Genomic DNA, 16,183 nt, shown 5'->3' on the forward strand with positions numbered 1-16,183 from the left:
GTGTAACAGCACAGACAGCAAGAGGACTGTGAAAACACTTTGGAGCACAGTCCGAATTACCACAGATGTATTCTGATACGTTGCTCCAGTGCAAAATTACTCCAGATTCCAATGAGAGGAAAAATTGCAGGACCAGGTCACTAGCCATGTCAGAACAGGGTGGAGCAACCAAATCTGTAACAGCATGAATTACCCAGAAAGACATTATCAGTTATCTGTAATCATATTTTGAAATCTTTAATGACAACTGTAATTACCTGCAACTTGCATTTAAGAAAATTATACAGTGTAAGTGTGGACGATAACATAGAACACTTATCGGTATGCTTATCAGAGCTCATGATCTTAGAGCTGAAGGGAGCAATTAAAAGTCAGTTGCATGTTTTATCAAGGCAACTGGAGAAAGCTGACACACTTCTCTGGTCTGCAAGTGTTTTGCATAAACTATGGGCAGGCTTAAGACAGCAACGGCCTGCATACACAGCACTGTCCTCCAGTGCTCACACTGTGCATGGGCTAGGTCCCCCATCCCCCAAACTACAGCTCGTATTCAGTCGAGTCTTACACAGCTTTTCATTTTACACTTCCCAAATGACTGCACACTGCAGAACTTAGAAGCCTCTGTGATATCTGGGACTCAGCATCAGCACCCTTTCCTGCCTTGCACACTCAGTAGCTCCTACAGCTAGCAAACCCAAAGCTTGACACACTTTGTCACCTCCCACGCACGCGGGCGCCAGGCCGAGCCCGGGGCCGCGCAGCCAGGCGAGGTACACGCCGGTGAGCTCCCCCGGGGCCGGGCTCTGTCGCCACAGCCAGGCCTCTGAGAAGGGGCCCGGGCTACCGCAGGGCAGGGCGGGGGGAAGCAATGCGGAGGCAGGCTGCTTCCTATGAGCTTCGCCCCAGCTGCTAAAGCACGGGGCTCGCACGCCCGCGGTGGAAACCTTTACCAGTGGAGGCCAAACCGCCGTGACCGCCCCCTCCCCCGACACCTCCTCGCTAACAGCCTCCCTGACAGGGCCCGGCCGGGGGAGGGGAGCGCCGCGCCGCTGCTACTGCGCATGCCCGTCCGCCGCGCCGCCGGCCAGCGCCCGCGCCGCCACTGCGCGTGCGCGGGGCTGCCTCGCGCCCGGTGCAGGGGGGGGAGGGGGGAAACACTCTCTCGCGGTTCCGCCCCGCTCAGCCCGGGCGCAGAGTGGGGAGAGATGGCGGGTTTGATCCCTGCGGCGGCCTCGTCTCCCGCCGGCGCCGCATCCCGTAGCAAGAAGCGTCCGGCGAGCCCGGGCACCGGCAGCGGCCCCGCTAAGAAAAAGAAAGCGACGGCGCCGGGCGGCTCGCAGGTAAGGGCCGCGGGGCGGGCAGTGCGCATGCGCAGCGGCGACCGGCGTCTCCCCCTCCGCGCATGCGAGCGGGAGGCGAGCGGGGAGCGCGCGTGCGCCGGGGGAGGGCGGTCGGGGCGCGGCCGCTGGCGGGGCGGTGTGGCCGTGACCTCGCGCTGGGGGTCGCGTGCCCGCTGGCGGGGCCGTCACTTTTCTCTGCGGCCCCGGCGGCCACCGGCCCCATTGGTGCCTCCCGCCTGGCTCCCCACGGCCCCCTGCCTCCTCCGCACCGGTCCCGCCCGCGGCCGGGCTGGAAGCTGCCCCAGGGAAGGGCTGGCCGCTGGGTGCCTGCTGCTGAGCCTGCCGGTGGCCCTCGGGTGGGCGGTTTCTTTCCAGGCGTTTGAACGCCGAGTTTCAGGCCTCTTCTTTCGTCCCTCTGTAGCGTGGAGGTTGTGTCCCCTCCGTGTATACAGCTAGGCCAGTAGTGTAGTTCTCATGCCTTCTCCGGTCGGGTGTGTAACTAAGAGGCAAAGCTTGACCCGAGATTGAGTTAAAGCTGTGTTTAGAATCACTTAACTGTCAGCGTTGTATGTGTTGGCACTTTCTGATCAAACTCTTGCAGTTCATTTTTTTCCATGCTTGCCTTCAGTAGCCTGCTGTGTAACTGACAAGATGCTATACCTGAGTCCTGTATGTACACCTGCATGCACAAAGCCCCGATTATGCATGATAATGATTTTCATTTGAGGTGGTTGATCTGCTGTGGAGGAGGGCTCGAATGAGCACAGTTTAACAGCTGCTAGTTTTATTGTGTGCAGCTCAAGTACAATTTTGCTAAGTGGACCTAAAAGTTAAATGTGAAACAAAGATGTAACCTCAGAGCCTGAGTTTTGGGGAATAGGGTTAGGGGAGGGAGAAGGGCTATTAATGTGAGTTTCTCCTAACCTCCTACCCCAGTCGCAGCGGGTAGTGCAGCCTCTACCTCTGCATTGTGTGACACCACCACGCATCTCCACAAACCCATCCCCAGCTGATGACATCTGCCCCTTGATCATGAGGTAGCATCTCATGCTCCAAAACTAAGCCGCGGAAAAGGTTCAGAGTCAGTGTGTATATGACATCTGTATAGACTTTAGATGCAGTATGTCTTGGATTACTGCTTTTAGAAGGATTTTAGTAGCTAAAGTGATCAAAAAAGGGTTGGAAAGAATGGTTGTCTTTTTTTTTTTCCCCACCACGTATGATTCTTGAACTGTAACAGTAGCATAGCGGCAAAGTATGCCCTACTGCCAGTTAGGTTGCTTATTTTCACATGAGCCATCAGATCAGGGGAACGTTTTTGCATTTTTCAGCAGATCTTCTCTCCAGACAATTGAAAGCCATCACGCACACGCCAGGGCACAGACACAAACCCTTCCTCATTCTCAATGATGCTCTTGTAACACTTGTTTTTGCCCTGTGGCATTTACATACTTTCTTTTCCTTTTCTGGTAGGCTTATCCCTAGGAGAGGGAGGATGAACCATAGGGCTTAATGTAGCAAACAAACTGAACTGCAGCTGTGAAAAATTACTGCCTGGCATGATCACGTTTGATAACTCTTTCAAGGTCTGTTAGAGATAACAGTCTGGATTTTCAACATGGAGTGGACTGCTCTCTCTGTGTGTGTATACACATACAAAACATTATATACTTAAATGTAATTTAAATGCATATAAAATCTTTTATGTTTAAAAAACTTCCCCAAACCCTTAAGCCTCTAACACTGTTTTCTGAAATTCACACCAAACTTAAGCCTGTGGGCAGCTTCCAGTATTGAGACAATCCATGATTTCTTACACAAACTGGGTTTTGATAGTGTGTGATAAACAGTTTCTGCAGTTCTCACAAGTGATTTCAGTGCAGAAAGGAGTAATTTCTCAACATTATGTCCAAGTCAGCCTACGCATTCACTGACTTCAGCAGTGCAGATCAATCCCATAAGGAAAAGAAAAACACGAGTCTCAGAAAATGTGTAACCTCAGGAATGGGACGAGAAACAGCTCGTTGATATTCTAGCAATCACATTCAGTGCTGCTGACTGGCTCTGGAATGAGCCAGTTCACAACAGAAATGAAATGAGGGCTTTGCATTTGTTGAGCTAGAAACATTGAGCGTTGGGCACTTTCTTCTGCAGTACTTTATTTAATCTTAATCTCCAGAAATCCTTATAAAGTCCTTAGTTAATTGCTGAGTAATGTACTTTTTCTGGATAAGGAAACCTGTGACACAGTTAAACACTAAATAATTCTAGTCTGCTGAGCTATTCAGAGTATAGCCAGTCAACAAGCAATTAATGCTCTATTTTATAATTTTTCCAATCTTTAAGTATCTCAGCCAATCAGGGACTAGGTCATCCATGAATTTTAAATACTTTTTCTGAATATATTATATACCAAGTATCCAGTCTTTGTGGGATTTTTATTTTATTTTTTTCACTCCAAACAAGTAACATTTTTCATCTGGAAGACTGATAGGCACACACCTTTAATACACACCACTTTCAGCACAGGTTTGGAGGTAGCAATTGTTACTCCTCTGTTCAGTCTCCTAATTAACCCCTTTGATATTTTTAGCAGCCTTTTACAGCCTGTTTTCAGCCTTTTAGAAGCCAAATATACTGTGCCATAGCTCAGCATGGAATGGTTTCTATTTTAAGTAAACTGACATGGTGAAACAGCTGGAGAAATAGTGACTTATTTCCTTGGTTAACTAGCAAACTATAGGTAAGAAGATCCCTACCGAGAGGGGTTTGTAACTACTTGCAGGGGTCAGTTTAGGATCTGGGGACTCCCCATTATATTCACTGGTAACTTCTGCTGAGAACCTTGTGCATGAAAATACACTTCACATTGTGCCCGCTGTGAACTTACCCACATCTGTGATTCCATCACTCTGAAATTAAACAAGGGGTTTTTGTAACTTCCACAAGTCACATAGTTTGTTGTTCTTTTGCGTGCTTTATGTCACAAGTAGCTATCACAGTGCTTGTGCTGAAAGACACACTCGTCTGATAAAACTGTAGATTTCAAAAATGTGTTTATTTTTTATATAACAAGTTGTTTTAAGTATAGCAATGTAATGAACTAGTTTGAGTAACTGTGTGTATCCTACAAGAAGGCACAACTATCACACAGCATACAGATTTTTATAAACCCAATTTTCATTATGTTTGTCCAACATATGAATTGCTACTTTCTCTGAGATACACTTTAGGAACATAACCAAAAAACATTCTTCATCATTTGCATGAGTTACCGACCCAAAGGTATTGAGTCATGTTTGGTTTGGAAGCACATTGCACATAGGGGCTTGTCAGTCATGTCTACAGAAGGAGACACATGCTTTTTGGATATAATGCCTGTATTTACCAAATGTAAAATTAAAAGCAAGTTTACAGGAAAGCATGATTGCAAATTGATTACATCACTTTCATTAACCTCACACAATTATTCCTCCTGTGCAGTTGTGCCACTGAAAAATACCTTAGTCTTGGCTGCAGCAGCAGATTTTTAATGCTGAGGATTTTTATGTCTATTAAATGGTAACATCCATGTGTCAAAACCAATGCTGTTTAGTGGTTTACAGTTAGATGGCCTTGCCCAATGATTCCCAATAGCTGCTGTGCTGGTTCGGCTCCATCGCAGGCTCTTGAGCAGACTCGTCTCCAGGTCTCCTGTCTTTTTAATTGCTATCCCTTAACCTGGGATAGAATCTTCGACACTGACCTTAAAATGCCACCAGTTCCTCTGCCTTGATGTTCACACTGTTATTTTTATAGATTATACAGCAACAGGAAGCTTTTAAGAGTATGTTGTACATTAAGATGAGAGAAAATGCTTGCCTGTGACAGCTAGCAAGCTTAAAAGACAGCATTTGTGGTGAGATAAGAGAGTGATTTGGGGAAAAAAAAGTGTCTGATTTTGTCAGAGGACAATTAAAGAGAGAAAATATGCTAAATATTACAGTAAATGCATATTTGCATATTTGTGAAACAACTTCAGACATGCGTGATGAAGTATAGTAAACGCCTTTGAGAATTGCATCATGGTTCATCTTACATTTTGAATTGATGAAAACTGCCTTGTAAACTGCGTACATAAAGAATGCTTTTTGCTTCCTTCCTTTCCATCGTAGCAGCAGCAGCAGCAGGTCTTGGTACCATTTAGAAAATAAAGACTGAACTTCCTCTTCTGTAATGGTATTTAAGAGTTAAATTATTAAATATATTGATTTTATCTCTAATTGTGAATATTGCAGCAGAAGCAATAAATAAGAAAAGCAAGCTATACAACAATATTAGAAGACACAAAAGTCAAAATGGTTTAAAGTTATCCTCTTAAATAAGCTCCTCATGCACAACATGAAAATAAAAGGAGCAACTCTAAGATACGCTTAGAACTCCGTTTTTATTTTAAATGTAGCTGAATGATGATGTTTTATATCGTAAACTGAAGATCATCAGATTAGTGTCTGATAAACAGCTGTATGTTCAACAAGAAGACTTAAATATATACATATTAACATAGTTACTGTTATCTATTCAGAATCTGTCCACTAAAGACAGAGAGCTTACCCTAGTACATAAATAGCATGGAATTGGACTGCAAACCATCAGTAAATTTAATAAATTCTCCTGTTCTGCTATTTTACTGAGCCTATCACTGTAAGTAGGAAACCATCAAATCAATTTTAAAATAACTTTGTTTTAAAGAGTCCATTTGATCTGGCTGTAATTTCCTGAAAAATGAGGTTAGGGAGAATGAGTTTAACTACAGAGTCGGTGAGTACCACTACTTCTACTGAGCTGAACTGCTGCTCTCACCGTGTTCTGGGATAAGTAACTCCTCTAGTATGTCACTGTATAACAACTTTCTGAGATGAAATTAAAAATTACCTACTTACAAATTCAGGCCTTGTTTACAGACTTACTCCAATCAGTGTAACACTAAACTTACTCTGATTATTATAACACTGTTCCATATAAGACTTTCTGTAACAGAAAAGCATGATTTTCCTTTGTAGTTGGAAATCTAATAAAGAAGTTGTGTTTCTACCAGTCATCCTGCCCTGAAAAAGACAGCAGGACCCTGACAGAGCATGATAGTAGGGAGATGTGAGTACATATGTATTTGCCAGTTTATTAAAAAGCTATCACGTCATTATGCTCTAGACTACACATTTTTTTTTAACCATCTCTCAGCCCGTAAGGTTATGACAGTAACTGAAAATATATGAATTTAACCAATGAAGCAGTGCCAATCTGAAGATACTGCTTGCCTGGAACAATATCTTTAAAAGGTGTAATGTGCTCCCAGAGGATGTTAACTCGAACCTAATTAAATTGATTTAAATGACACTTTCATTGGATAAAGTATAGATACCGTGATACAGTGCAGTCGATTGCTAGTTGCTGATAAGAACTGCTGAGGTGAGCTCTTCAAGTTCAGCCACGTGCACACTTATTCACGACCCTACCCAAGAGTCTTGGCTCTTACAAAACTAACTCCGCCAGTTTAAAACAAATTGCCACGTCTTAACAAGAGTTTTAGCGGGTAGTGTTTAAATTGGGGTAGCTGTCCCACAGAGAGGTGACGTACTCTGGCATCACACTGCATGTTACCAGACCACAGAGCACTGAAAATCCCCCAAGCTTGCAGTTCTCTGTATGAAGCACTCAGAGGGTCACCACTTACATCTCCTAATCCTTTCAAACACATGTGACCACAAAGATACTTTCTGCAACACAAGCAGACAGTGAACAGCTGAAATATTAAGCATCTCTTCTTCCACGGGGTTTTTGTACTCTTCGCAAAAACCAGCTTATTTTCAGGCAGTCCACTAATGAGAGCCAGGATTATCCTGAGGTACCCATTTTTGTCACTTTCACATTTGAAGTCAAATCTGTTAAAGAACCAGAATCCCTCTAGTCCCTGATGGGGAAAAATGATAATTAAAAGACAATGAGCAGTTTTTCTAGGGAAATCTGGCAGAAGTTTAGCTTTATTTAAAAAAGGGGAATTGCTTTTGTAGAGCAATCTAAATTAAAAGGGAAACTGTCAAAACTGAGAGCTAAGCATTGACTTTGCTTGACATTTATCACATATTGAAGGCTTTACATGATCCATAATCATCAAAGTATGTAAATTTCCAAACCCGTCTATGCCAGTCTCAGAGAATTACCAACCCCCCAACCAAATGTGATTAGATTTTAGATTTAGATTAAACACAGATGTGTTATGTTGTAGAAAGGCAAAAGCATATGTGTATTGACTTTTACTATGGGCGTCAGTATGCTGGTGTCATGTTTTTTTACTCTACTCCCCTTATCCTAGTAGAGAATTTTAATTTTTCCTTTAGCTCACAGAAAATGGAAAGTCTTACTATGATCACAGTTTCAGGATTCATAATGAACATGCAAGGGACTTAGCAGATGGTTCTTAAGGAGATAAAATAGGCTGGGTTATTTTTTGAAAGAGAGAGAGCAATCTAAAACACTGCATGCATGTACTTTAGCCTGACATTTTGTCTGAGAGGTAGTGCTCCTAAAAAGCTATCTCAGAATCTGTTTAGCACATTAAAAGGTTCAGATTAACAAAAGAAGCTTTGGAATAACTTAACTGTCTAGATATTGCAGATTTGAAGAGGTATCAGACTGTTTTTCTCGTTTTTGTAAAATGTAATGCTTGTGGTAGGTAGTAACTTCAGTTCTTGCTTTAGCAAGGCATTAGTAGTTATATAAATGTATTAATTTTGGATTAGAAAGGCTAATAGAAATATTAATTTGGTAGCTTGAGAGGGTTTTCAACACATTTTTTAAGCATTCCAAGAAAACAGAATGGAGACATTAACTATTTATTTAGACCTACAGAAAGCCATAAAAGTTGTGACACTCCATGTTGTGAAATACACCTGGCCTCACAGCAGAATTCATACCCATGAACAGCATGTCTTGTCTCGTGGCAAAGCACACCTGCAACTTCAAGAGACACAATTAGGCAATCTATTAGCTTCTCATGATCGAAAAGGAGAGACCCAGTCTCTTCCTACCTTCTTCACTCTTACCCACCTCCACAAGTCTCAGCTCCGTGCTCCTGCTGTCTGCATCACGCCAGCTTTGGTACTCACCAGACCTGCTCAGCCACTGGTAGAGGTCATCAGTCAGAAGACTAACTTAGCAAACCTTCCCCCTCTCCCAGGAAGCTGCATTATCTCCTGCTGCACTGGTGAACTGGGCTGATTCACAGGGAGGTCTCACAGGTGTTGGAGGTAGCACAAGGAAGAAACAGGACCACGTGGCAAGGAAAACCACTTTTCCACTACAAGCGAGCTATTTCATGAGCTTAGATACCCTTAACTGCAGGTTTCATTAGTTCGCCATAACAAACGAAATGAAAACTGCAGCAGTTCAAGATCCTGATTCATTAGTAGATCCAGTGTCCCTGCCTGTGGGAAGACCTGGAGAGTAACAGCTTCAGCTGTCACACTGCTTGTCTGTCAGTCTCTAAGTACTAGAACTGATTATACAAACTCCGGCAAGCTCTGTGAGATGCCACCAAAATAAGCTAGCAGGAAATACTGAGGACTAGTCTTAATTCTACTTCTCCCTGAAGATATAGGCAACTCTTTCCACTTGGGATTCAGAACCATAAACATCTATCTGCCTTTCTGAAAGCAGCAATTAAATCCTTTCTTTCCAAAGTGGAACAGAAGTCATGCTTAGGGCACTGATACTTGCTTTTCATATCCTATGTCCTTACAAGTGCTTGTTGTGTCCTCCACTTGAAGTTAGTCCTGTTCCTGCCACTGCCAGAGGGGGTTCAAACCCTCTTTTTCCCCACGCACACCCTCACCACTAGGCTGGAAGCCAGTCTGGTGTGGTGGGAAGGGAGCGTGGAAATGTTTTCTCCTCTACAGCCAAGAACAGAGGTTCTGTCTGTTCCAAAGAGAACGACTCAGTAGTCAGGTATTGAACACAGTTGTCAGAATGATCTGTTTAAGTATTTTAGGCATTTATTTCTGTTACGTGTTTTGTCTAATGATAATTTTAATGCAAAGTACACAGTTGTGCAAACAGGGATCAGAAATCTTTTCCTTCCAAAACTCTAGCCAAAAAGCTGTATAGTCATGCCATCTAATAACATGCATTTATGTTGTAATAAAAATACATCACTGTTAATTCAAGAAACAAATTTGAAATGGATAGAAGGAAACTATTTTGTGAGTAATATGTAATTGAACTGTAAAGTTCATCATTCTGGGAGAGGTGAATATCTGTAGTTACATGGTGTATAATCATCCTGCCCCAGAATATAAGTGCTGGCTGACTCAGGAAAAAAAAATGTCCTTACTTATTATAAGACCCTACTGTGGATAAGGAGCATTTTGGGGATAAAAGGACAATGCTTCTGTAAAGCATTGCAGGCCAGTGCTAGGATTTCCCACATGAAGAGAGACTTCTAGTATCACATCTGTCCTTTTAGCATTTATTAAACAGAGAAAAATGATTTGTTGTATATCATATGTCCTTAATTTTCATTAAACAGACAAAATATCGCACTTCTGCATGCTTCTGTGCACAACCTGCCTCATATGTGAATTACATAAAATCTGACATAATTTTAAAAGATACCTCATTTTGCAAACATCCACAAGCCTGGAGGTAAAACCTTCTACACCGCTTCAAGCAAGTCAGGTTTTTTACTTTTCTGCCCTTACAGCGTTGCCGTGCTTGTGGCACTACTTACCCCTGTGTTCATAAGGATGCAATGTGCTTATCACGACAGCCTTATTTACTGCTTCCTCAGATTCATGCTTTTCTGAGCTAGTGAAAGAACAAGAAGGGCAGAAAAGGCTGAGACACCTATGATAGTTTCTGCATAAATTAAGACAAGGTTTACAGGTATGGATGTTGTCATTTAAGTGGTACAGCTGGAAAAATCAAATCGGCTTTCAAGCATGTAAGTCTTTTTTCAAATCTGAAAAAGAAACAGCAGCTTCCCAAGCTAAACACAGAACAACAACTGCTTAGAGTTTGGTTAGGTATATATCAAGTAGACCATCTTTGAAGAAAAACTTAGTGGCATCCCAGGAGTACAGGAGATGTTAATCAGGGAAGGGGGAGAGTATTATGAAAATATTCATCATCGAGGAGAAGGAAGAGGGTTAAAACCCTGTAGGAAACTGCATGAAAGTTATGTGCCATAAAAACAGTCTTTCTATTGAGTCAGTGGTGTATCAGTATGCAGTCCATCCAGAAGCTTGTCTTAATTTTCCAGAAAAACAGGTACATTTAATAAAAGATGACCCCTCTGCCTAGAAGCTTTGTTACATTTATGCCCTGAAACCATCAGGACTACAGCAAAATACTGCTGAAATGGAACATGCAGAAATTAGGGCAGTAATTAACATGAGTTATACGACTGCTCATGACCAAAAGAGCTTTTTGTTAATAAAACCAGTATTTTCTATTTTGTAAGGTATTGATTTCTAACTAGGGAGATGGAGAGTTGCCCAGAGAGCTGTGGAATCTCTGTCCTTGGAGTTGTTCAAGACCTGCTGGGACAAAGCCCTGAGCAGCCTGGTCCAAGGTCAGTTTTGACCCGGCTTTGAGCAGGAGGTGGGCTAGTGGCCTCCCGAGACCCCTTCCAGCCCCAGTGATTCAGCGTCGCTGTGTATCGTTCCAGACGTCTGATATATGTGATAAAGCTGGGTGCACCCTCTCCCTATACAAGTCATCATACACTCCTTCCACAAGCAGGTCAGGGTACCTCAGTTGGGCACTTTTCCCCATAGTGTATTAATGAAGCCCTAAACTCAATGACTACATTTAGACAGTATTAATTCTTCCTGCACTGTAACAATGGTTAAGTTTTAGTAGAACTGCTTTTCCCTGGGAGGAACAGCACCATCTTCTTACACCAAAATTAACTGTTAAAAATCAACAAACTGGAATAGGAGAAGGCCATTTTGCCTTGCACAGTGTGTTCAGGCTCCTCAAACCAAAGTGCTTAGCTGTAAAGTCCTTATTCCTTAAGTTAATTATCTTTGTTTACATAATCTAGAACTAGCAATGCTAGTTTGAGTCTCATATTAACGACCTTAAATTTTCTCAAGTCAGAAATTCCATTTTCTCTTTAATTTTTGTTAAACCTATTTGTTGCAGACAGAATTGCCTTTTGTTGCAGCCACAGAATTGCCCTTTTTATCCTTCTCCTTTCCATCTGTCCAAAGGGTATGTTTTTATTTGCTAAATAACTCACTGTGGGAAACGTCTTAAAATATCCTGTTAAACCCATAACAAAATATTAAATACTATGTTTCTCTCTCACCTACGATCGTGGATGTGATGCTAAAACTTCACTAATTCTAATGTAGTGGAAAAGTCAAGTCTTTTAATGGTTCTGTTCTGTTTCAAGTCCAGCAAAAAGGCAGTCAGGATACAAGTTTATATGCAAAACACTGAACTGTCTGCTGCTTTTCAGATGTGCTGCAGTTCCTCAGCTTCAATATATAGTATCAGGGTGAAGTGTATGGCCACAGAACTTACATAGTTGAGTAAACAACCACTGACTTGTACAAATGTTTCTGCAGAACTATTTCAGAAATTTGCCTTGAAATTAGCACCACTATACACCCTCTCCTCTCTTTTCCTGCTAAGCAGCCTCAAAATGGTCTACAATAGATACCGGTATTACCTTATTTTCATTTAAATTAGAATTTGCCGTATGTTTATTTTGGTTCAGTCATCAGGTTTTTTTCATTATCCAGTTAAATGTAGGTATTCACAGGAAAATGTACCTACCGTTTTGCTGAGTACAAGAGAGCTGGTGTGCTATTCAAAGCAGGAATGGTTGGTGTTGAGTTTGCTAGATGAAGGAAAATGGATGTAGTACTCAGGGCATGTACAGCCAGATTTTTTTTTGTCCTGTAATGTGAGACAGACAATAAAGATGACATTCAGCAGTCTGAAGATTTTCAAAAACTAAGATACAGTTTCTTTTCTTATCCTCTTTTAAATAACTTTGGAGCATCAGATACAATTACTGCTCTCCAATGTTATGCCTTTGATAACTTTATGAAGGTTTGTAGAAAGAATATTTTTATTCTCAATTGCTTTAGAAGTGGAATGTTCCATACGTCACTGTACCTAACGTTTGTCTTTCTGACATGGTGTTTGAGTATGATAGTCTTAAGTACCTCTACACAAATGGAAAAACCTTCTTCTGAGTAACTTCAGACTGTAGTGCTAAGCCTTTGCAGTACGACTGCTAGTATTTACTAATGCATCATGGCAGCAGTAGGTGTAGTTAGCAGAAACGTAATAGAAATAGAATTTTTATCTACTTAAAGTGCCAATTAAGACAGACAGAAGGAAGTGCTAAATTGTGCAAGAAATAGGGAAAACGCAAAAGTAAAGTTTTGTTTTCTGTATCGGTTTACCGGTTGGTCCATAACATCTGAATGTAAAATTTGACTATTCTAATTCAGGTCTATTTTTCCTAAGAAAAAAGATAGAATAGGAGCTCTGGAAGACAGATACACCCTATCTTTACTCAAAACTAATTAATTGCCTTTCCTTGAAGAAATGCTGTTTTGTTTTTGTTTGTTACTCAAATGTCGTTTCCTGTCAAAATGGATAATGTTTTACAGAATAAACTAGAAACAAGAAACTGAGTATTTTTTGCAGAATGGAATTGCTTTCCCATCAGCCACAGGAGATGATATCATTTTGTTTTCCTTGTCCCTGGTTCAGTCACATGCAAATGAATGGACTTGGATCCTTGTCCTACCTTGGCTGAAGCCTGTTATTCGACAGAGGGATTTTGATATGCTCCCTGAGCAGCATTACGATGTTAACAGCACATGAGCATATTGTAATCCTCCAGTCTTTTCTCCTGGAATACTTTGACCTTAACTGTTCTATATCAAGTGATGTATTTTAAACTTAAGAAGCAATTTAGCCAAAGTCCTTGACTGAATTGAATTTTTCTGATAGAGAAAGGAATGTACTGGCAGTTTTTATAAAAATTCAGTTGTGATTTACTCTAGTCTTTTTTTGCTAGTGTGCTCCCATCCGTTTTCAGTCTTAAGGGCCATCAATTTAGAAGACTTCTTTTCTCTTGGGGAATCAAAATATTCTATTAGCTGGGCTCAGTTTTACCTTTGGTGAAATTATGAACTAACACATGCTTTTTCATTCCACATATACTGAAATTTTTAGCTCCAGAGCTGCTTCAGCATGCCATTCCACTCATGAATTTGTCCAAGTTATAATTTTCTTAATAAAGAAAACTGTCAAACATTATAAACAAGGAGTAGTCCCAATCCACCAAATGAAATCTAAAAGAGAGAGATCCTTTACAATTATTTAAGCCGAAGGGAGCTTTGTAGCAAATGCAAATTAAACCAAGCTTTTCTGGGATAGTGCAAAGCTATTCACAGTTGTGTCCCAATTACATTTTATTTGAGGGTTTTCCCTATAGAAAATAGTAATTTTTTTTCCTTGAAATATCTGTAAGTTATAAAACATTGTCTATCATAGTGCTTGAAAGTTTTTAAATGGAAAAACATGTTTGGCATCTGAAATCTCTTGAGAAGAAATCAAAGCTTTTTATTGAAGCTTGTTAGTCTCTTTCTGTGTTTGGAAGTTTAATAATTTCAAAGAGAACAAAGTAAACTTGAGTTTTTCTGGATTTTTTTTTCTTAAGTGAGCAGTCCCAGTGAGAAGGGAGTTCTTGTGTCATGAAATTGCTAGGTCTTTTTCCCCTAGGTTTTCAAGAAATGTTTGAGGGGTGGGAATGTAATTAAAATCTTATTCGCCCTTTGGCTCTATTTTTAATTTTGAATTCAAGCCCTCACACAGCATAATAGAGCTTTGCTTTAGGGTGTTTTATACCTCTATCAAAGGGACTAAAGTAATTAGTATTTTATACATTTTGGTAAGTATTTTGTCACTGGAAGCACCAGTGCAGGTGAATGGTAATGGTTTGAAGCTCAAGCAGTGACGGGACCCTAAATGAGAATGTCGCCTTTTAATCAAGAGCACTTGGAGTCTCTGGTCTTGAAATGCCCTACAGAGAACATAGAAAAGCCATCCATCACTTTGTGACAGCCCAATCTTTTAGTGCATGAGTGAAATTTTATTCAGCCTTTCTAAGGCAGTTGGAATATAAGATGTTTTAACTCACCTTAAAACAGCGGTGTAAAAGTTTGAAAGCGTAACATACAGATTGCTTTCTGGACAGCATATGTGTCTTTATGTATTATCTTTATTTATTTAGATTGCAATTGAAATGTGTTCCATGTCCTGCTTCAAACACCTCCCCTCTCCCTCTTATACACCCAACAGGCAAGATTATTTCTAAATTTTAGTCATATTTTTGGAGTTAATTTGCATAGTTGATTAACTCTTGATGCTTAGCGGAAATTCTCAGCAAGTTAGAGGGAAAGAACTGCTGCCAAGGGCAGATTTTTGAAGTCTCGCACAGAAAAGTAGTTTGACATGTGACTCGGATGTCCTCTGGGGAATGCTTAGAAGAAGCTGAAGTACATTTAGTGACATGTACTTGGAATTATAAACTATTATTATAATAATTCAACAGTCTAATTTCAAGCTTTGTGTTATGTTTGTTTTTAACAACCCTCCCTCAGCTTGCTCTATAAGTGACAGCACCAGCCGCATCTGAGGACAATGTTGTAATTTAAAGAAAAATATTTTTTTTTGACGGTCATTTGGGAGATTTACTTTTGACATCAATGGAAGCAGAAACCTGTACCAGGAACCTTGTCTTGTAAGATGAGTTGGCAATGATGAAACCCATTGACTTAAATGGATTTACTCCCAATTTACACTCTATGCATGACTGTCTTGCCCACCCTACTAGCTGCTTGAAATCAAGGACATTTATCTGCACTGTACTTAATACCTGTTTTCAGCTGGCTGCTACTATTTTTTTTTTTTTTTAGTAAATTGAGTTTTTCAGTACCCTGTGGAACAAAATTTGCTGTGAATATGCAAGATTTTGTTTTTTTCCTGCCTGACATTTGAACATTTTCAAGCTGAAATCTTTTTTGTCCTACCTCAAAATAAGATAGGACCTCCTGGGAAGGGAGAACATTGCTAAAATGCTACCCTGTACCAGAGTGCTGAGAGAGAGAAGGCTGGGGAAATTGTATCGAGCTTCATTTTAGTGAGTGGAAAGGAAGAGGGAAAAAGTTTTTCCTGCTGAATCCAAGAACCAGTAAAATGCAACCAGATGGGGAAGACATGTTTATACATATTACTGAATAAGTCTTTCCAGCAAACCTTTCTATCACAGACATGGAGAGAATTAGTCTTTTTCAAGAGAGTGCTGTTTCCTCAGTCTTACATTGTTATTGAGTCTTCAGTGAGTTTGCTTTCAGAAATACACTATGCTAATAATGTTGGCAATGAGAAATTTTTTAACTGTCATTTTAACTTGAGCATAAGCACGTCTAATTCCAACACCTTTCTCTGTGAATTGTTCCCAGCAATGTACAGAGCTGCATTTTTGCCTGCCAGAGTGTATGTGTTTGAGTTTTAATGGCTCCTGTCATGTCATCATGCAAAGTTAAATGAATTAAATATTCAGAATGTGCAAGAGCCTGTACCAAGCTTGTTATACAGTGAGAGTTAATATGTTAATCAGACGGCTTAATATATGTTCCAGTATGAGCAGTATTAGCTGGGCCTCTGTTAAATAGCTGACATTCAAAGTCTACTCCCAGTTTTGAAAAGTCTGCTCCTATCATCACTGCTGTCATCTAGTGCTCAGTTTCCACATGGCATTCTCACTCACTGTA

General features: G+C 40.8%; 1 protein-coding gene across 1 annotated transcript in view; it reads left to right on the forward strand.

The window, feature by feature from the left end:
- The first annotated feature begins 1,105 nt into the window (after positions 1-1,105).
- INO80C (INO80 complex subunit C) overlaps positions 1,106-16,183 on the forward strand; it is a 35,051-nt gene continuing 19,973 nt past the window's right edge. Inside the window, exon 1 of the mRNA XM_068396346.1 lies at positions 1,106-1,340. Coding sequence (XP_068252447.1) covers positions 1,206-1,340 — 135 coding nt within the window. The 5' untranslated portion in view covers positions 1,106-1,205. The remainder of the gene's footprint in view (positions 1,341-16,183) is intronic.

The sequence above is a fragment of the Nyctibius grandis genome, chromosome 3 (genome assembly GCF_013368605.1).
Source record: "Nyctibius grandis isolate bNycGra1 chromosome 3, bNycGra1.pri, whole genome shotgun sequence".
Taxonomy (NCBI): Eukaryota; Metazoa; Chordata; class Aves; order Nyctibiiformes; family Nyctibiidae; genus Nyctibius; species Nyctibius grandis.